This window comes from Apteryx rowi, unplaced genomic scaffold (genome assembly GCF_003343035.1).
Source record: "Apteryx rowi isolate R43461 unplaced genomic scaffold, aptRow1 scaffold_37, whole genome shotgun sequence".
NCBI lineage: Eukaryota > Metazoa > Chordata > Aves > Apterygiformes > Apterygidae > Apteryx > Apteryx rowi.
In genome coordinates this window covers 927,941-948,739 of record NW_020450196.1, presented here as the reverse complement: position 1 = coordinate 948,739, position 20,799 = coordinate 927,941, and the positions used below count along the sequence as shown (strand labels likewise).

General features: G+C 37.0%; 2 protein-coding genes across 7 annotated transcripts in view; one reads left to right on the top strand and one right to left on the bottom strand.

Annotated features, from left to right (window-relative positions):
- The window catches only part of PSIP1 (PC4 and SFRS1 interacting protein 1), a 35,770-nt gene extending 17,169 nt beyond the window's left edge, over positions 1-18,601 (top strand). The window contains exons 8-16 of one of the 6 annotated variants that reach the window (XM_026073545.1): positions 901-976; positions 1,894-2,119; positions 2,830-2,948; positions 5,377-5,432; positions 6,674-6,744; positions 11,892-11,993; positions 12,212-12,425; positions 14,883-14,994; positions 17,831-18,601. In XM_026073545.1, the coding sequence (XP_025929330.1) occupies positions 901-976; positions 1,894-2,119; positions 2,830-2,948; positions 5,377-5,432; positions 6,674-6,744; positions 11,892-11,993; positions 12,212-12,425; positions 14,883-14,994; positions 17,831-17,891 (1,037 nt within the window). In that variant the 3' untranslated portion in view covers positions 17,892-18,601. Of the gene's footprint in view, positions 1-900; positions 977-1,893; positions 2,120-2,829; positions 2,953-3,388; positions 3,635-5,376; positions 5,433-6,673; positions 6,745-9,354; positions 10,508-11,891; positions 11,994-12,211; positions 12,426-14,882; positions 14,995-17,830 lie in introns of those variants that run through there. The other 5 variants (XM_026073546.1, XR_003254807.1, XR_003254808.1 and 2 more) reach the window with 5 other exon arrangements.
- SNAPC3 (small nuclear RNA activating complex polypeptide 3) overlaps positions 15,970-20,799 on the bottom strand; it is a 30,684-nt gene continuing 25,854 nt past the window's right edge. The window contains exon 11 of the transcript XR_003254809.1: positions 15,970-17,714. The gene's annotated coding sequence lies outside the window, so the exon portion shown is untranslated. The remainder of the gene's footprint in view (positions 17,715-20,799) is intronic.

Sequence of the window (20,799 nt, the reverse complement as noted above, 5' to 3'; positions counted from 1 at the left end):
TTAGTCCTCCACACAATTTCATTACACTTACTAACTGTATATTTTTTATATTTTTATGTGTTTTTTCCTCTTTTAGTATAATCAAAATTAACTACTGGCTATAAGACCAGGAAGGGATAAGAAGAAATGCTTTCTCCCCCTGTATAAAACATGTTATTGGAAGATGCAGCATTATCTAGTGTTGCCATGATGGATGCATCTCTCGCTTAACAGTGCTATATACTAACACCAACAGGAATTCAGACACCGAGTATTATGTTTCCTAACCACATGTTCACTGTGGTATCCGACAAACACTTTCTTGAATTTTGAATCTGTAAAAGCAATGTACTAAGTATTTTTGTTTTACAGAATTGAAAGGTATAAATGCCAAGAAGGCAGATACAGTATTTATCTTGTTTTAATACTGGTGAAGCTGAGGAAACGCAAAGTTTTTGCTGTATACCATACTGTGGTGTTATACACCTCTTCTGAAGAAGAGTGATAGAAGCTCCATGATATTTCTAAAAATATTGGCAGTAAACAGGCTGAGTATAGATGTGCACACTAAATTATTTTTTTCCACTTATTTCTGGTTCTCAAATTTCAGACTTGTTTATATTAGCTATACAACATTTGAAATGATGCTGAGTGCACAGAGAAGTGGAAAAAAACCACAGGAATAAGTAGTTTAAGCATGTGGTGTAAGAACTACTAAAGTATGGAATAACACTGTAACTTCAAAGAGATCTTGATCAAACTTTGCACAGTTGGAACACCTGAATTTTTACAGTAACACAGTTAATAGAGTAGATACTCAAATTCAAGTATTGCTTCTGTCTTTTGAGTAAGAATCAGTACTCATGGACAAGGAACAGATAGTGGTTTTAGACTAACCTGTTCTTTCTGTATAAATACTAGCTTCTGAAGTAAAGATTCCAAAACCAAGAGGGAGACCCAAACTGGTGAAACCACCTTGTCCTTCAGAGGGTGACCTGTGAGTTGTTGTTTTTTTGTTTGTTTGTTTTTAATGTAAAATTTCTTCATTGTAAACCGAACGGTTGCTTTTGAGAAGCTTGCATGGTAAGTACTGACTTCTTGACATGTGTTTGCCTTGTAGTATTCAATTTGAGTTACTGTTTGCTTTGATGTTTTTATTTACAGCTCAGGTGATTAATAGATAGTAGCTCAAGTTAGTACAGTTTTGGAACAAGAGATGGAAGAGCTTAACCTTTCTAATTTATAAAATCTGGGCAAAAGTTCTTACATATCTGTGCACTGCTGTGTTATTTGTATAAAAGTGAGGTATCTGTGAAGAGAATATTTGTGAAGAGGAAAGAAAAGATCATGCAAAACTAAACTAAAATATCTAGTCATCTTACATTTTTGTTTCAAAAGTCTCTTCCGAGTGAATTCCAGCTCTCTTAGTGATCTGCTACCTAAATTTCATTTTTATGCTATTTAGTTTTCATGACAAGCTCTTACTGTTTCTAGTAACTGAAGTACAAGTTGAGCATTGGCATTTTCTACAGGCTAGCAAATGCACAGTTTCACTATATGTAAGTCTTAAATACACTTCATAAAGTTAGTTTACAGTGTTTGCACTGCTAAATAGTCCTTGGTCCTACAGACACTTATGCATATGAAGAACATCTGAGCATTAACTTCTTGTGGAGGTTTTGGTTTTATGCATGTTTCTCAATGTTTGTTTCACTGGAACCTCCATACTGTTATTACTGTATTTCTCTTTTACATAGATAATAGGCTATGGTTTTAGAAAAAGACTTTTTTTTGGAAGAATCTTTAGATTAAAGAACTAAGGGTGAACTAACTTTGTAACTCACTATTCTGTAGTTTTAAAAAAATCTTGAATTAAAAGAATGTGATCATTCATAAGTACTGCTTATGTTTTAGTGTTAATGAGGAGGAGAAAGTGAAGAAAAAAGGACCCGAAGAAAAGCCCAAGAAGCAAGGGAAAAAAGATGAGGAGAGTCAGAAAGAGGAAGAAAAAACAAAGAAAGAATTTGACAAAAAAGAAGGAAAGAAAGAGGCTGAAGCAAAAAGAAAAAATTCTGGAAAAGTTGGTTCTGTGTCAGCTTCTGATTCGGAAGATGATGGAGAAGAGCAAGAAGGTGACAAGGTATATTCCGCTTTACTGATTTTTTTTTTTTTTTTTTTTTTTTTTAGAGGAAGGTGGTTCACTGAAGATGTTTCTTGAAGCTAATGCCAGGTCTTCAATTTTGTGTAGTTCAGGTTAGAGCCCTGTGGCTGTCTAATATAGATATGTAGAGTAAAAAAGTCACAGAACTCCTGTCTGTCAAATAGTTCTTTCAGTAACTTTTTTGGTATTTTCCAAGATAAACATCTTTTCTAAGACACTCTTTCTTAAGATGAATTTAAATGTAACAGTCATTTATTTTGTCAGAAGGCTTTTTTCCACATACACTTCTTTGAATGCATAGACTTTTTTTTCCATGAATGCTTCTAAGAAAGCCTTTGGCTTCTGTGGAATACATTTTTGAAAGGTATAGAGCTGTCCCTAGCCAATCATTTGGAATTTCTTGATTTTTTTGGCGTTTAGGTTATTTTTTTTTTACACATGGCAGAAGGAAAAAAGGGAGAAAGCACWAATATCATTCAAAACCTATCAGTATGTGGAGGTCTTGTATTTAGTCACAGGGAAAGCCAACTCTTGTCAGGTTGTTCCATGGACCAGAGTTGCTACAAAGACATTTAGAGTAGGTAGCTTTACCTGCTTATGTAGACAATGATTTAATAGTCTTGCTTTTTAATAATCTAAAAAATCCTTCTCTCTTTGCTCTTCAATCCTGAAATCCTACGTAAAAACAGAAGAAAAAAGGAGGAAGAAGCTTTCAGGCAGCTCATAGAAGAAACATTATAAGAGGCCAACATGAGAGAGAAGTAGCAGAAAGAAAACGTAAGCAAGAGGAACAGATGGAATCTGAGCCGTGAGTATGTTTTACTGTGTGATGTCTGCAAGTTGCAGGAATACTTTGAAACTAACAGGAGGAAACAAAATCTGAAAAAATATCAGTCTAGTTTGCAGTGTTCTGTTGTTCTCTCCCCCCACTTTTTGTCTAGCACTATTTACCCTCTTTTAAGTGGAGAGTAAAAAGCTCCTCTTAATATGTACTATTGTGGGAGGATGGGAAGAACTGAACCTAGAAATTAAGCAGTGTCAGTCTTTCAGTGACTTAGAATTTCTAGCACTAGGACAGCTGGTGGGTTCTCTTGAAGTATCATTTTTCAGCACAGCCATGTATTTTATCTTAAGTCTGGAATACATTAGAAAGACTGGTAGGATCTATTAGTCCATGGCTATGGATTTTTGATCAGATTGTGGAATGCCTAGGGTTCCCTGGAAAACATTTCCTTCTCTGTCTGGCAGCTGGAGCACACACCGTCAGACAGAACAAGGAAAAAATTAAGACTTATGCTACTCTGGCACTGCAGGGCCAGTTGAATGATATCAACAGCAGTCTACATTCAGAAGATAATTTATCACAAATGAATCGAGCATAAGCATGGAGAGAAGATCCTGCCAGAAACTTGGGGGGTGGGGCTGTGGGAAGAAATTTGACCCATTCTCGAGCTATTCTGCAAATGGGTGAAGAAGCTGCCACCGCAAGAGCATGATGTTCCCATTCCCACAGTTGGTGGGAGGGCAGAAGAAAGGGAGAACAAGGTAAAAGTCCTGAGAAGCAGGAGGAGGATAATGGTCCCCTTGACTTATAACAACAAAATTCTAACTTCTTCCCATGTATTAACAAAAATCTAGTTCGTTTGTGGCTTTTTATCCTCTAGCCCTTTCTCCTTCTCTTCCTGTCATTCATTTCTTCCCTGGAAACCTACTATACTTCCCTTTTTTGCCTTTAGCAAATCTAAGCATTTCCAACTAAAGGAGATGCTCAAGATTAAATTGCCCTTACTTTTTTTGCTGCTCTTAGTATATCACTATTCAAATCTGACATATGCTGATGGATTTCTGCAGTAAACTGTCATATATTGATTTGATTATACTAATTAAATCTCTTTTACTTTTAAATGGTTTTCATATTTCATGCATTGGAGAGCAGATAGAGCTTTGTTTCAGTAAAACAAAAGCAGCCGCTTTTCTTAGTGACTGCATAGCTTTGATTATAGCTGATGACTAATATTAAGCACAAAACTTAATGCTAATTAAAAGTGAGAAGACTTTTCCCTTTTGTGCTGTCTGCCTTCCAGTTCCTATATTTATATACTGAATACAGGCTGATTTTTTTGGTTACTTTTCTCATCGCTTCAATCTCCATTTTCTAGTCTTTGTGACTACTTCATTAGTATTAATATTTATATAAGGCTAATAGTGCTTTGTACAAAAGCCATTGGAAGTCTCACTTTTTTAAATGGCATGAGTCTATGCAGTTGCCAACTGAAGTAAAATCTTATGTGTTTGAAAATCTTTGGTTCTGTAATTGGATAGAAAATGAAAGGAACATGGAAGATGTCAGATGTGCAGGATTGAACTTCTTCTGGATGCATATCGTTATGACAAGAAGAAAATCAGTTACAAAATATTTAATCATAACATGCTGAAATATACAAATTATAAAGTGAGCCTTATATAAAGTAAGACAAGACTGAGGAGTTGCTAAACAGGTGTTCATGATCTTTTCTGAATAAACAGTTAAAAAGCTTGTTCGAAAGGCTTTTATAATGTCTGTGTTCCTCTAGTAACTAAGATGGAACCAAGCTTTATATTTTCCTGAGTCCTGGTTTTACTTTTAGTGAGGTAATTAGAGAAACAGCCAGGAGACTTCATTGAATTTGTAATTTAAATATTCCCAAAACAAATAATAAAGGAAAAAGGTTTATTATCATTGATACATTACGGTCAGTGGTAGGATGCTTAACTGTTGATTACATGATAAAATAAGTCACATAGAACTGATTCAAAAAAGATCAATCTTTTTCTGTAATTTCCTGTGGTAAATTTAAATGACAGTTTTAAATTTCTTTGTCATTCTATTCAAAATATTTTCTCTCTCCATAAATCTGTTTCATACAATGCAGTTTTACATCTTTACATGCAACCAAAACAGATAATACAATTTACAAATATGTCTTGTTTTTAAAATACTGTAATTTGCTGCTTCTAGGAAAAAACATCTGTCAGGGTGAAGGATTTATTATCTGCAGTATCTTAGATGAATAAATAATTTTCACTAATTTATTTCAGTCTTTGAAAACCAGGGTTTGGCTTTTATGTTTTAACGTGCTAATGTTTGGCTGAGATGGTACCTAAAACATTGCATCTCATTTAAAAAAAAATTAAAAAAGACTGAGAAACAGACTTTAAAAGACAACATTGTAAAAACACTTCAACACTTTTGATAGGCAGAGTAAAGAAGAAGGCAAGAAACCAGAAGTTAAGAAGATGGAGAAGAAAAGAGGTTAGTTTAAAGAAGCTAAACAGATATTTTTTGTCACAACTTTTGAACAGAAATATCTATCTGGATAAGACAACTTATTTTTAAGGGGGAGGGGGTGTGAGATCTCAGTCCAGTATATTTGATCCCTGACTTCTTCCTTCAGATCTGTGGAGCTGTGCCTTCTTGTTCAACATTTTCTTCAGTGTGTTAGAACAGGTCTTCACTATTCCCATTTTATTGTCATTCAAGCTTTTAAACCTTTCCAGATGATCGACTCCTGTTGGTGAACAAGAAGCAAAAGTTCTGATTCTTTGAACTGAATCACTTTAGTTATTTCTTCTCACTTTTTCCTTTCTGTTGTCTCATAGCAGAATAATCTGAAGGGCCTCTTGTAAGTATTTAGAAATTACCTTTTCCTAAGCAAGAAGCTTAGATGCAGGATGGTTACTGTGGTCTTGTCCACTAACCCAGACTTACAACCTGATCTTCATAAGGATAAGTCTTTTCCCTTTTTAATAGTCCCTTCTTAGCTATGTTTTCTTTAAGGGCAGTCCAAACTACCACTAGCTTTAATCTGTTATATAGCAAAGATCCAGTGGCATGGACTCCAACCAGTTCCAATGTTAGCAGGGGAGAGAGTTTTATCTAAACACATCCAAGACAGACTAGACTTCTATAAAAAACAGTTTCCTTGCAGTATTGTTCAGGATCTAGTTGCTTGCATATGACAAATCCACATAAGCATTCAGCACAAGTGAACTAGAGATGGCATCTTCATTTGTCTTGCGCACCTGTTAGAGCATGTGTATTGCAAACCATTTTATTGGATGGAGTTGGATAGTGACTTAAAGGATTTTGCCCAGCTTACTGAAAAAAGAAAAGCATCAATATACAGATACCCTTTGATCAAAGGCTTTCCAACTTCTTAACTCTTAGTATTTAGTGAAACTTCCTTTTAACCTGGTTGACAAATAGAGGGTGACAGCTGGATATTGTAATAGAAAATAATTTTCAACTTGTAACTCCTAAGGAGAAAATTATATAGGTTGCTAATAGTGTCCAGCTGAAAAAAGCTATATACTCTATTTTTGATTGTAAGCCCTACAGTGTATTTATCTGTGTGCCTGTTATGGTTATCTGATGTGTTTTGCCTGTCCGTATTTTTTTCATTCTCTGTCAAGTTCAGATTTGCAGAAAGGTTTCTGCAGAAACAAACCTGATATCATTAACAAATATTCATGCATACTATTTTTAATCTTTAGAAACATCAATGGATTCTAGGCTTCAAAGGATACATGCAGAAATTAAAAACTCGCTGAAAATTGATAATCTTGTAAGTATTTTTTTTAACTGATGTATATGTTAAGTTCTGGCAGGAAACACTTTTGGCATGCATATTTCTCTTAATTAACGTTCTGAGAATGAAAAGAATTTCTTCAGTTTGAAAGATTACTGTTCAAATGAGGGTACTGTAAACACTAAAAGATAATTGTTGAAACTTGTTCTTGTTTAAAAATACTTCATAATAAATTATTTACCAGAAACATTCAGACAAAATTCAGTCAAACAAAGCATCTGTGCCAGCTGAGCTTGAGCCATGCAGGGGCACCAGAAGGAAGCAATGAATGTTGATAGTGGGAGAGTCCCTGCTGTGGCGGCAGACGCCCCCATCTGCTAACCTGGCCTGTCATCTAGGCAGGTTTGCTGCCTGCCAGGTGCTTGTGTTTGGGGTGTTGCTGAAAGACTGCTGAAGCTTGTCTAGCCCTCAAGCTATTATCTGCTGCTGCTCTTCTGCATGGCACAAGGATATGGCAAGGGGAGACTTGGAAAGTGTCAAGTGTGACTGCATGGCTCTAGGGACTGTGGCCAAGGGCATGGGGGCCCAGGTGGTGTTCTCCATCCTGTGGATGAGAGGAAGGGGTTTGTGAAGGACTGGACAAATCCTGTGGGTCAAAAATTGTTTGTGCAGCTAGTGTCAGCAACAGGGTTTTAGTTTTTTATGGCCATGAGACCCTCTCTGAGGATCAAGGACTACTTGGAAGAGATGGGATCCACCTCATTAAATGTGGCAAAAGCACTTTGCCAGCAGGCTGGCCAACCTGGTAAAAAGAAAAGTTTTAAACTAGGAACAAGGGAGGGAAAGGATGACCAGCAATTGAGTGAGGAAGTGGTGGACCAGGTTGGCAAGCAAGGGATGCAGTGATGTGAACAGAAGAGATACTGTAATCAGTAAAACAGGGCTGAACTGGGGTCACCCCAAGCATATGCATATATGGAAGTGCCGAGAGGACTGCAGTATGGGGAAAGCTATAGAACCATTTTTTGGAAATCAGTGCAGTGGGGTGCCTCTCGGAAGTGCCTGTACACTGATGTACACAGCATAGGGAGTGAACAGGAGGAGTTAGTTGCAGGATTGTGGTCTCATTGGGATCACAGAGATGTGGTAGGCTAGCTCACACAACTGGAATGCGGCAGTGGATGGATAGAGGCTCTTTAGGAAGGACAGGCCAGGAAGGCAAGGAGGGCGAGTCAATTTTTACGTTAGAGGACAGTGAGAATGCATGGCCTTGAGACAGATGATGAGCAAGCTGAGAGCTTATGGGTCAGGATTAGCAGGCAGACCAACATGGGTAACATTGTGTGTGTCTGCTAAAGACCACCTGATCAGGAAGAAGTAGAAGATAAGGCCTTCCTCAGACAACCGGAATAATCCTCAGGTTCACAGGCTCTGGTCCTCATGGCAAAATTGAATGATCCTGATATTGGCTGAAGGGGCAACACAACAGTGCATAAGCAATGCAGGAGGTTTCTGGAATGCATCAGTGATAACTTCCTAATACAGGCAGTCAAGGAGCTGACAGGGAGAGGCACTCTGCTGGACCTTGTACTTACAAAGAACTGTTTGACACTGTGAAGGTCAGGGACAGCCTTGGTTGCAATGACCATGAGATGGTAGAATTTAGGATCCTGAAAGGAGGGAACAAGGCAGATAGCAGGATCATAACCCTGGAATACAGGAGAACAGACTTTGGCATGTTCAGGGACCTGCTTGAAAGAATACCATGGGAGACAGGCCTGGAGATAAGAGGGGTCCAGGAGAGCTGGTTGATTTTTCAAGGACTACCTCCTTCTTAAGCAAAGGTAGCAGGAAGGCTTCATCAGTGATCAAATTCAAACATAAAAAGGTACAGGAGGTGGAAGCAGAAACAGCTGGCTCATGAGGAATATAGAGACACTGTCCAAGCGTACAGGGATGGAGTTAGGAAAGCCAGCGCCCATCTCCAATTGAATCTGGCGAGGGATGTGAAAGGCAATAAAGGCTTCCACAAATACATCAGCAGCAAACAGAAGACCAGGGAAAATGTGGGCTTGCAGCTGAATGGGGCAGGGGAGCTGGTGACAAAGGACATGAAAAAGGCTGAAGTAGCCAATGCCTTCTTTGCATCACTCTTTGCTGGTACAACTATCCTTCAGGAATCCCAGGTCCCTGAAACCCATGAGATGGTCCAGAGCAAGTCCAAACTTACCCTTGGTGGAGGATCAGGTTAGAGAACAGAGAAACAAATTGGACGTAAAGTCTATGGGATGTGATGGGATGTACCCATGAATGCTGAGGCAACTGTGTGATGTCACTGTGAGGTCACTTTTGGTTTATCTTTGAAAAGTCATGGTGATTGGGGGAGGTTCCTGAGGACTGGAAGACAGTAAATATTCTTGGGGCAAGCTTTTGATATTGCCTCCTGTAACATCCTCCTAAACAAGCTGATGAAGCATGGGTTAGCTAAGTGGACAGTGAGGTGGACTGAAAACTGGCTGAAGTGCTGGACTCTGAGGGTTGTAAGCAGCACCATGAAGTCCAGCTAGAGGCCAGTCACTAGTGGCATGCTCCAGGGGTTGATACTTGTGTGAATTCTGTTTAAATCATGAATGACCTGGGTAACAGGACAGAGTTGCACCCTCGGCAAGACTGCGGACAGTACAAAACTGGGAGCTGATAGACCAGACAGTTGTGCTGCCATTCACAGAGACCTCAACAGGCTGGAGAAATGGGCTGTTGGGAACATCACGAAGTGCAAAGCCCTGCACCTGGGGAGGAATAACCCCATGCACCAGGACAGGCTGGGGGTCAAACCATGAAACAAACCATGCAGAAAAGTCCTTGGGTATCCTGGAGAACACAAAGGTGACCATGAACTAGCAGTGGGCCCATGTGGCAAAGAAATCTAACAGCCTCCTCAACTGTATTAGGAAGAGTGTTGCCAGCAGGTGGAGGGAGGTGATCCTTCCCCTCTGCTTGACACTGGTGAGGCCACATCTGAAGTGCTATGTCCAGTTCTGGGCTCCCCACTGCAAGAGAGACATGGACATAGCTGAGCGAGATCAGCGAAGGGTCACAAAGATTAATTAAGGGCTTGGAGCATCTCTCGTACAAGGAGAGGCTGAGAGAACTGGGGCTGCTTAGCCTGGAGAGAAGACTGAGAGGAGATCTTATCAATGCATACAAATATCTGAAGAGAGGGTATAAAGAAGACAGAGGCAGACTCTTCTCCATGGTGCACAGAGAAAGGGCAAAAGGCAATAGGCACAAGTACTACAAATACTGTTTAAATCTAAGAAAAAACTTTTCCTGTGAGGGTGGTTGAACACTAAAACATGTTGCCCAGAAAGACTGTGGAGTCTCCATCCTTGGAGACATTCAAAACCTGACTGGACGCAGTCTTGAGCAGCCTGCCATAAGCTGACCCTGCTCTGAGCAGGGATGTTGGACTAGATGATCGCTAGAGCTGCCTGCTGGCCTCAACTGTTCTGTGATGCTGCAAATAGGCATGGTAATTTTTCTTTCGTATTTCATTTTAAGTTCTTACATCAATGGAATCCTAAATCCATTATTAACCTTGGACAGTGGAAACAGGGGGAACAGCAATATAGCTTTCCTCCCCCCCCCCCAACCTTTTATTTTTAAGCCTATTTATTTTAATTTCTAGACCTTTGCTGCTTTAGAAGGTGTAATTAGAGTTCAAAAGTGTGATTAGAATTCAAGGGTATCAATGTCTGTTCTGGTTTGCTTTTTTCCCAGTAATTGAAAGCTCAAATCATGGGACCAGACCAAAAATACTTAACCAGTCTCTTTTCTGATCTGAGATCTTTCAGGGGATGCAAACCTTTGAAGACTGCTTATATTTACATAACTGAATAAAACAAGTAGAAGAATTTATTCTTCCCAGCACCCTTCTCCTTTCCATGTACTGAATTTCTTTGATGGATAATGTGGTCTTCTCAGAATACCATTTCATGGAGAGTACTGAAAGGGGTCCAGCCTTTGGTTTCATGAATCTTCATTTCTTGAAAGCCATTTAGAGAAGCACTGTAGCATAAGCAGCAGAAAGCTGATTCAACTCAGGAAGTTGTGCTGTCAGAGTTAAGCATGAAACATTCATTTTCAGTCTGGTCTGCTCTTCAGCTGTTTTATTTAAGGCAATGCAAATATTTTGACTTGAAATAATTCACCTTAAAATGTAAAAATTTTACATCACAACTTAATGTTTTGGCTTAAGTATATCACTCTATTGGCCTGATCCAGATACTAAATTTCCCTGAATTAAAAAATAATAATAATAAAAAAAATCTTGAATTCAGAGACATAATAGAACAATCATCTTAAAATATGGATAAGTGGAAAATTGGTTGTAGAGCTAGAGCAAGAACACTTATCATAATCATATTTATTAAGTAAACATAAGAATTCTACTTAGAGTAGCCCTGATTTGGGCTTTTTTCATAGTCCCTTGAGAACAGAAGCTAAAATTTTGTATAAATAAACAATATTATCATGACCTGTGCTGGAAATGAATCTTCTTGGTTCTAAATAGAAAATGAAATAACCAAGAGTAGCTGAAGAAAAGGCAACTGACAGTTACAATATAGAGGTCCTCTAAGAAGATTTTAGTGCAGTGATTTTTAGAAATGGATCAAAAGATCACATTGTTACTTCTGAATTTCTTGTGTAGTGCATCATTTATCTATCTTTTTTTTTAACTCAAAAGACTATGAAGATAAAGTTCTGTATACTAGCTGCAGTCTGCTTAAGATGCTTTGCTACCTTCTCAGTGGCTGATCAGTTGGGAAAAAAATACATATGGAAAGGGTTGAATATTTGGAGAATCAACTTTAGGCACTTAAGTACTGAAATTGCAAAAGCAGCATGAAGCTTGAGGCTGTATAATGAAAGTATAAAATTATTATTTTTTAATTATAGTTACTCAAATAGCATGTCTTTGGCATGGTAATAGTTGAAGTGCACTCAGTGGTAATCTTTGTTTGCAAGTTTGATTGTATAAATTGTTCTAAACTTAAGTACATAGTCAAATTAAGGATATTATAGGAAAGTACCATTAAGCATGGAAACAAATTTAGAGTGGCTAATTAAGGATTATTAGCATTTAAGCTAACCCTTCAAACCGACAACTTATTTATATACAGGATGTGAACAGATGTATCGAGGCTCTTGATGAGCTTGCGTCCCTTCAAGTCACAATGCAGCAAGCTCAAAAACATACAGAGATGATTTTGACTCTAAAGAAGGTGAGATCTACAATATTATTCAATATAATTTCAAAAGGTAAACATGTATTTTCTTAAATGAAATTGTATTTATTTATTATTTTACAGTATGTAAAAAATCCATAATCTCATTTCAGTTTTAAGCTAAATAAATTAAGAATTTCATCTAGCACTTCAGGAAAGTACATAAGTATGTAAATGGAACTGATTGATTGATTGTTTTACTACTTTGGTTTTAGATACGGAAATTCAAAGTTAGCCAGGTTATCATGGAGAAATCTACAATGCTATATAACAAGTTCAAGACCATGTTTCTAGTTGGGGAAGGAGATTCTGTTCTCTCCCAAGTGCTAAATAAGTCACTTGCTGAGCAGAAGCAGCATGAGGAAGCCAACAAAACCAAAGAACAGTGGAAGAAAGGAACAAACAAAAAAATAGAAAAGGACCAAACGGGTAAGTCTTTGTGTTTAGTTTTTGTTTCTTGTCACTCAGTCTCCATTCACGTTGAGTTAACGTCAAACGATGTTTGAAGATGCAGGAATTCTAGACATCTGTTAAAACCTTCATATTATTTCAAATACTCAAAAATAATATTGTTATAACTAAGTTTCAGGTTCAAGGGTAAAATTTATGAATATTTACATGGCTATTTTGTCTTTACTGCTTCAAGGGAAGGGCTTTAGTAAAAAGTGAGAATGTAGCACTTCTTACTTTACTCTGTAATTTCCTAACTTAAGTACCTTGTGGGGAAAAAAACTATTAAATATTAGGTAGAACAGCATACTACCTCCTGTCCTTCAAATGACTTTTTGGTGCTTATGTTTCCACCTTTTCTTTCCATAATTCCCTCTACTAGTCTCTTCCTATATCATGCGTGCAACTATATGTAGCAGCAGCTTTTAGCCATCTGCATAGCACTTTCACGATGTGTGATCAGTAGCATTGTCAGGGACTCCATAACAGTGATGCAGTCTAACAGCAAATGAGTATTTGTGCTCTTGGCAGTACTGTGCAAGATTAATCATGAGCTCTTGTCATGAAATAAATACAGCACAATATTGAAAGTAAAAATACCATCCAGTAACTTAAGTGTTAAAAAATAACCCCACCTTTATGAAGGGAATGTAGTACCAAGATACTCTTGCATAGAGGAACAAACAGAGGTAGACACACTGGAAAGCTGTGCTGCAAAGATGTTTAGATCCTTGAAGATGTAGGAGTTGTACCCTTCTATTAAAATCCTTTAGATCCTTCATCTCCACAAGCATTGGACAGAATTTAGATTTACTTTGAATCTGAATCCTGAGAGAAGAATTCAGTGAAACTGTTTGAAGGCTATGGTACCTTGAGCTGGAATAAACAAATTGCTGTAATTGAGGTGACTGAGGATGTTAAGGATTCATCTTAACTGTAGTTGAAATACCATTATATTTGTAAGTATTAAGGAAGCAAAGAAGGTCTTAAAACTTACCTTAATATTTTATGGTGAGATAAAAGCAACATATGATGTAGCGAAACTTCCACATATAAGACTTTTCCCAACCCCTGTGATAGACATGGTTAAGTATTTGAATAAAGAATCTACACTGAAAGACTTACGGCAAACTGAATGATCTTACTAAAGAAGCTACTCCAAGTTTTTCCTACGTAGTAAAGCAGAAGACACTGGAATACAATTTTGTCCATCAGTCAGTTGGAGGCATAACGAGCTTATTCAGAGTAGCTGGACACTTCAGGGAAGTGGAGTTTTCTATTTGCTACAAAGAGAAATCCTAGTTCCTTATGTTGGTATGTCCTCTGTTCTTTTTAAAACTGAACTGCTGCATTCTGCTGAACTTCTACTATTCTTATCAAGTACCACAATTACAATAAAATAATAAAATTAATAGCAATTCATTTGCTACTTTCATTCCTAATTCTTCATCACTCTGTTACAAGGTGATTATAGCCTTCATATTATTTCATTGACTACTTCTCATGGCCATTAAGTTCAAACTGATTTAGAGCAAGTCTAAATAGATCTAACTACTAGAGCATCATTTTTCTGCTTTTTATTATCTTCTTAGCCTGTAAATATTTAGATGAGTAGCATTTTGTATTTTTCCTGAAGTAGCGTGGTAGTTTAATAGAGATTTCTTTTTTTTGTAAACCTGTAATTTTGAATAAAATGGAGTGTCAATTCTGACTTAAACCTAGAGTGACATTCCACAATAATTCACTCAAAATTCACTCGTTTGTAATAAGAGCAAAACATTTATTCTTCATAGTAATTAAAGATAAATATTCCTGCTTTGAGTTAACTAAATACAACTACACAGTATATTGTTTTCATGCTTATGACAACTGCATGATGGATATGTTTAATCTTCAGATAGATATCACAGTTACTGTTAAACACTTAACCTATTTAATTTATAGATAAACTGTCATATTTTGATTATATACATATTCATTAGAGTTGAAAATAAGTGAGGATCCATGGAACTAGTAACTTCTCCCAGTTGAAGTATTAGAAATTTCCAAAAGTTGTCTTGACTGGGCTACAGAATAAAAAAAACTTATTGCTGCCTATGTGCTATTTTCTTACTGCTTGGCATATAAATAAGCATTAGTCTTATTATCTGTAGTCTGGCAAAACACAGAAAGAACCAGGAATCTCTTGAAATATATATGCCGATCACTTCATTTTACATAAGAAAAATCATGGGAGGAGGCTAGGCAGATGGAATTTTCAGAAGTTGAAACCATATCAGTTCTTGCTTTTTATATTGTTTCAGCAGCTAGGTATCAAGATCAGAGAAAAAAACATTTGTAGTGTTGGAGTTGATGACAAACAGTAGAGAAATTCTTTGGGTCTACCACAGTTTTGCTTTCTGCAGTACTGTTTTTCCCTCTCCTTTAATTTTAAAGGTTCCAAGGTACTGAATGGAGGGTCTGAAACTCAAGACACCAACCAATCTCAACACAATGGAGAGAACACTGAGGAAAAGAAAGATAAGCATGAAGTTGGCAGTAAGAAAAAGTGAGTTAACTACTGAACAAGGATTTGTTCTGCTATAGCAAAACAATAAAACATCCACAGATTTAAATTACTTAATCATGTTTAGTTACTGTTTTCTTTAGAGTTTCCTCTCAACTTTACAAAATAATAACAGCATGTTAATTTTGTTCAGGTTTTGAATGAACACTTTAAAAATTACTTCACTCACTTCTGTAGTGTACATAGCAGAAATTTTAAGGGATGGCCTGTTAGGAGGAAAAAGAGCTTGAAGTGAGACAGAGCAAAGTATACACTTTCTGTATTTTAGACTACTCCATGTTGCTAAGTTGGAAGCAAAGGATGCCTGAATCAAACTGTACAGAAGCTAGCAGGATTTATCGTGGTTTTGCAAAATCATTTATTCAAATCAATGTCAAAGCCATCTACTCTGATCAGTTTCCTATAATGTAGCTATAGAATTGCCCAAATGCAGGTAAACTGCATACTAGAACTTACGCCTGTGAAATTTCAGAACTCGTAAGTGTGACAGTTCTACAGAAGTTGACATGCTTACCATAAGAATGCTTTGATTTTTTCCTCGAGGTAAATATTTAAACCTAGCCCCACTGCAAAAGCAACTCTGTGCCCCTCTCTTCTGCCTTATAAGCTAGTACTTTGTAAACAAGAAAGAGAAACCAATCTCTCTTGTGGAACATATGGAATACTTAACAGAATTTTGTGAAGAAATGAGGGAGAGGCCTAAAATCAACTTTGAGCTGAACTGTTTTGTTGCAGTGCTAATTAATTTTCTCTGAGCATCTCTGCACTTTGTGATCATGGATTCTTTTTGTCCAGCTGTATCTGCTGAAGAAAGCTTTCCTTTCCTCACTGTTCTCATACTTCTGAAACCAGGCCAGAAGAACCTGCAGTTGCCCAGCATTCTTTTGGCTGTCTGCCAAGTTAAAACTGTACCGATTAGTGGAATATTGACTATTATTTACAATAGAGTAAAGTTACTTTTTTTTTTTTTTTTGAGGAATATAAGTTTGATTTTTGCTGAGAGGTAGCCTTGGAACTACTGCTTTCTGACTGTACAGCTTTCAGAAGTGGTACTTGGGAGTCTTCAGCTGGTGATAAGAATGTCAAATTCTCATTCTGCCTGAATGAGTAGCATGTTAAAGGYGTATAATTAAGGGATAAGCATAGGTGCTCAACCCAAGTTATGCAACATAGTACACTGCTTAAATAGATGACTTGGCCAAAATACAATACAGTATTAATGCAGTGCAACACCTGAGGTATTTGAAATCAGTAACAGTTCAGTAAAGCAGTTCAGTATGGAATATTTGGTCAAGCATTTGAAAATAAATGACTATTTAAGAACTGGTTCTCCGAGGTAAAACTTTTCACAGCCTGCTCCCTTCCTTGTTCCTGCAGAACCTGACAACAGTTGGATTTTGCAGTGGCAAAGAGACACACTCAGTCAGTTTGCCTTTTATATTTGCAATTGAAAGAATAAGGATATTTGGGTGCATACATGACACTCCAGTGGATATTGGTCAAAACAATCTAAAGGCAGACACTTCAGATACTTGCACATCATGCCTGGAACAGGCTGTTTAATACAGTGTCTCAAAAAAGCAACTTATAGGCAAGTCAATTTAAATTTTTAATATTTCAGTAACTGCATTTATACCTGTAAAACTTGTGGTATATCTTCCATGAATGAGCTAGTGGGGGCGTCAAATTCTGCTAATAAACATTTATCTCTTTAATGGGTGTGGTGTTCACACTGGCTTGAAGTCTACATTCTCCTAATGCGTTCTTTGGCTTATCTAAGCAGAAATCAATCCAGTTTGTTAACTCTTGTATGACTACTTGAGAGCACTTTCTTTGGGCCTAGCTTACATCTGTTATCAAACAGTACACATAAAACAGAGCTGTCTTGCTTAAACCAAGACATTTGAATCACCTCTTAATACCTTGCATGTTGAGAAGCGCATCCACATACCTGTTCTAAATTCAGGCAAGCCCAGTCTGGTATTTCTGTCCATCATATAATAGCTTACATTCATTGTTTTTCATACATTTTTATTTGCAGTATTAAGTTGTTTAAAGGAGAGATACTGGTAGGCAAATTAAATATGAACAAATCATGAACATACAAAACATTACAACAGTTTCCCCACTGCATCTAAGCAAATGATTTGCAAATATCTCAAATTACACAGCTGTCTCAGTTCTGAACTGTAAGTAGCACTGTACCTTTACTGTTTTTGTTAGAGAGGAGACATTTTCATACCTTTCTGAAGATGTAATAATTTAATAATTTTGGAAGACCATGGAATTGCATAACTTAGTATGTCCAGAGTGATTGGTGCTTAAGAACCACTTTCTGTTCTGTGTTGACAGGGGTATATACTGCTTCCTTGGGTTACTTTCTTAAAGTTTGGGGCACATGTTGAATTTTCCCATGGTACTAAGAAAAGTCACAATTGGTAATGAATGTTAAATGTGCATCTCTCACATGAAAAAAAGCCAGGGTGCTTTTTTCACATGAGCTAACATATATCTGGCAGCAGACTAAGGAGAGACACCTGAATGGAACAGAAATCAACCTCTGAATGACTGCCATTCACAAGTTGGTGTTACATTACTGCAATATCAATCACTGCCGGCTTACCTTAATGTTTAGGGCAGTCATCCTCAGAGAAAAGGTAGACAGTTGGCATTGCTAACTGCGTCATTTCTCCAGACTTCATCTACTGATGAATATACATGCGCATCACTTATTCTAGTAAACTCATGTCATCTAGAATAAGACTTGCTCTTAGCTTTTTTTTACATGGTTATTAATGTTGCTTTACTGTATTTCTAGGACATCTGGTGAAGAGAGAGAGCTTGAAAAACCATCAAAAGAATCTGCCTTTGAAAAATGACACAACTGGAGTGGTTTTTTTTAAATAAGATTAAAAAAGATTCTTAAGTTTTGCATTTGAAATCTATAGACTGCTGAAAGTTTTAAATAATTTTATAAGCATAGTATTTTAATGTTAAATTTTGTGGAATAAAAGCCCCTTTAATCTTGGTTTTAAAAGTACTTAAACACTTCTGCCAATAGTTTCATCCAGTATTAACAGGTAACACATTTCAAAACATGAAGAAAAAATTCCATTTAGAAAACAAATGCTTATATGTTACATGAATTAGAGTTGTAGTATATTTTTATCTGACTACTGTATGTTTGTCTAGTTAATAGCAGGAAAAAGTGTAAATACTTTTAACTGCCTAATTGCTTCATTTGTATAAAACCTCCCATTCTGTAATACTGACCTGTTTGTGCATAGTTTTTCAACACTTGTCAGGATGTCTTTTCACTGTGTTTTGTAGGAGTTGGAAGCAGCATTTTTGTAGCTGTTAAAATGTTAATGTATGAGTATACTTGATCACTTTTTTAAAGAAGTTTAGTTCTGTTCTTGCAAAACTCATTGTGCCAATTTACTGCTATGTGACTTTTCATGGTTTGCTTTTCATATAGTAAGTATTCTAGACAACTGGTGTTTTCACTGAACCTGTTGATAAACATTGGCTGGAAAACACTGTCTTGAGCAGTTTCTAAAATTAAAGAATTTAAACTGATGTAAGGAAATTGGCTCTTAGTAAGTTATATGAACTAACATATTCATATGGACTATAACTACCTGTTTTTAGTTTCAATTTTGAAAGAAGAGCTTGGCCATGGCATTAACTTGCGAATTTGTAACTTTAGTTTTACAGAAACAGTGTTGAAGAATTTTAAGGGAAGTTTCTAAAAGGCATGAAAGGCATGAGATATGCTTGAACTATACTGAAAAGTTGCTCATGAAACACAAAGCTTGCCTTAACATCAGACCTAGGAGAAATTTGTATGTGACTAAAAAATAGTATTTGACAGAGGATAACCAGGTTAGAAATTAGTTGCCTTGTATTGTATCACCTTCAAGGTAGCAGCAGAAAAATATGACTACACCTTCAGACCAGTGCTTGTGATGGTTTAACTCACACCAACAACTCAACAATAAAAACTTTTAGTATTCTAGAACCACCAAAACAGAATTGTATCAAGTAATGGAAAGTCAGATTATTTCTTGTTGATGAGCCTTGTAAAACTGCCACAGCATCTTCAGGCAGCCTGTCTGCTTCTTACCATAGCATTATGAGGAAAGAGGACTTCTGCTTACACATAAAACAAGGCATACAGACTGCTGTGGATGGCATCTAATACAATTTTTTTTCCATCTCAATTTCAACAGATTCATACAATCCTTACCTCTTTGTTGTTCTGCTTTTACAGTAGKGCTAAACTTGCCACTTAACTACAATTAGCTATTCAGTAATAGGAAACAAGCAATTTCAATCCTGCGTATCTCATGAACTAGGCCAGGTGAAGTTCTAATTCATTTAGTACTGCTCTGAAACTTTCCTGTTTTCCAGAAGCTGAAGATGACAATTATTTTGAGATTAATGCTTTTTTTTTTGGGGGGGGGGGGCAGCACTGAAGTCCAGTACTACATATTCTAAAGTAACTTCTCCTTGTTCTCCTTCTCCTAATTCTGAAGAGACAAAACGACATCTTTGTAGCGCTGTCCGTGTTCTTCTTTCTAATAGTAGGCCAGAAAAGCAAACCACACACTAATCTTATTTCAGGGTCATAGCCCAGCCTCCTCTTCTCTTCACAAGTATGTTCAAAACAGCAACCAAAAATAACCCTCACTAGTGACCAGAGAGGCAGAAAAAAGGATAAAAAGGCCTCAGTCCAGAACTCTAGTATCTGGTATTTACTGGACAATCAGTCCTAAATTTATTGTTTAAAAATGCTGTTCTTTGACAAAGACTGGTTATTTAGTCACCTTTGCTAGTTTGCACTACCTATTGCATTGATTGCGTTTAACTTTGCCAGAATCTGTGAAGGTGTTTTTTTCTGCTAAATATGCCACTCCTCCTGGGACCATGTGTGCAACATGAACCTACTATAGATAGGCTGCTGCTAATGCCTGTTTGAAGTAGTTTGACTAACTCTTAACAGACCACTGGTGTAGTGGTACACCTGGATGCCATTATTGTATGTTGTCCTTACCAGAACCTATTACACTTGTTTAAGCTTCATTAATCTATAAACTGGCTGTGATATTAAGACTAGGTTAAGATTATGGTTTGGTAATTACATTATACATTAAACAGCACTACTTGCCAGCAGTTGAATTTAGATGCCTGTTTTACTGCATTTATACACCAAGCTTCTTAATATTAGAATACTCTGCATGCCTTCTAAAGGCTAATTCACTACACCTAGTAGTTTAGGTTTTATATTTGCAAAGATGTTTTCACCCCTACCCTTCCATAGTACTCCACTACCAGCTTTTTATAATTGTTTGTTCTATGTCAGGGGATAGAAGCACATATACATGTATTTATCTGTACTGATAACTACCACCTTCCTGTCCTAAGTTGCAAACTCTGTATTCTGTCTTTACCACTGTCTTAACCAAAGAGGGAAAGAGCTGTGAAGAGTGTCCAGGGAAAGCTTCCATCTTGCTCAGAGAAGCATGCTCATAAATGACTTTTTGTACAAAATTTACAGTGGCATAAAAAAATAAAAAACACACCTCATATACAAAGTTCTGCTGTTTTAATATACTGATTTGCATATTCCAAGAAAGGAAGAGGCCCTCACGTATTAAATGCAAGTCCCCTGATGATATCCTTTCTTTAGTATGTTTCATGGATTCTATAAGGCTCAGACTGAAAACAACTTGGGGGTCAAGAGGCACAGGTAGAGAAGATACGTAAGTTACAACTATGACATCC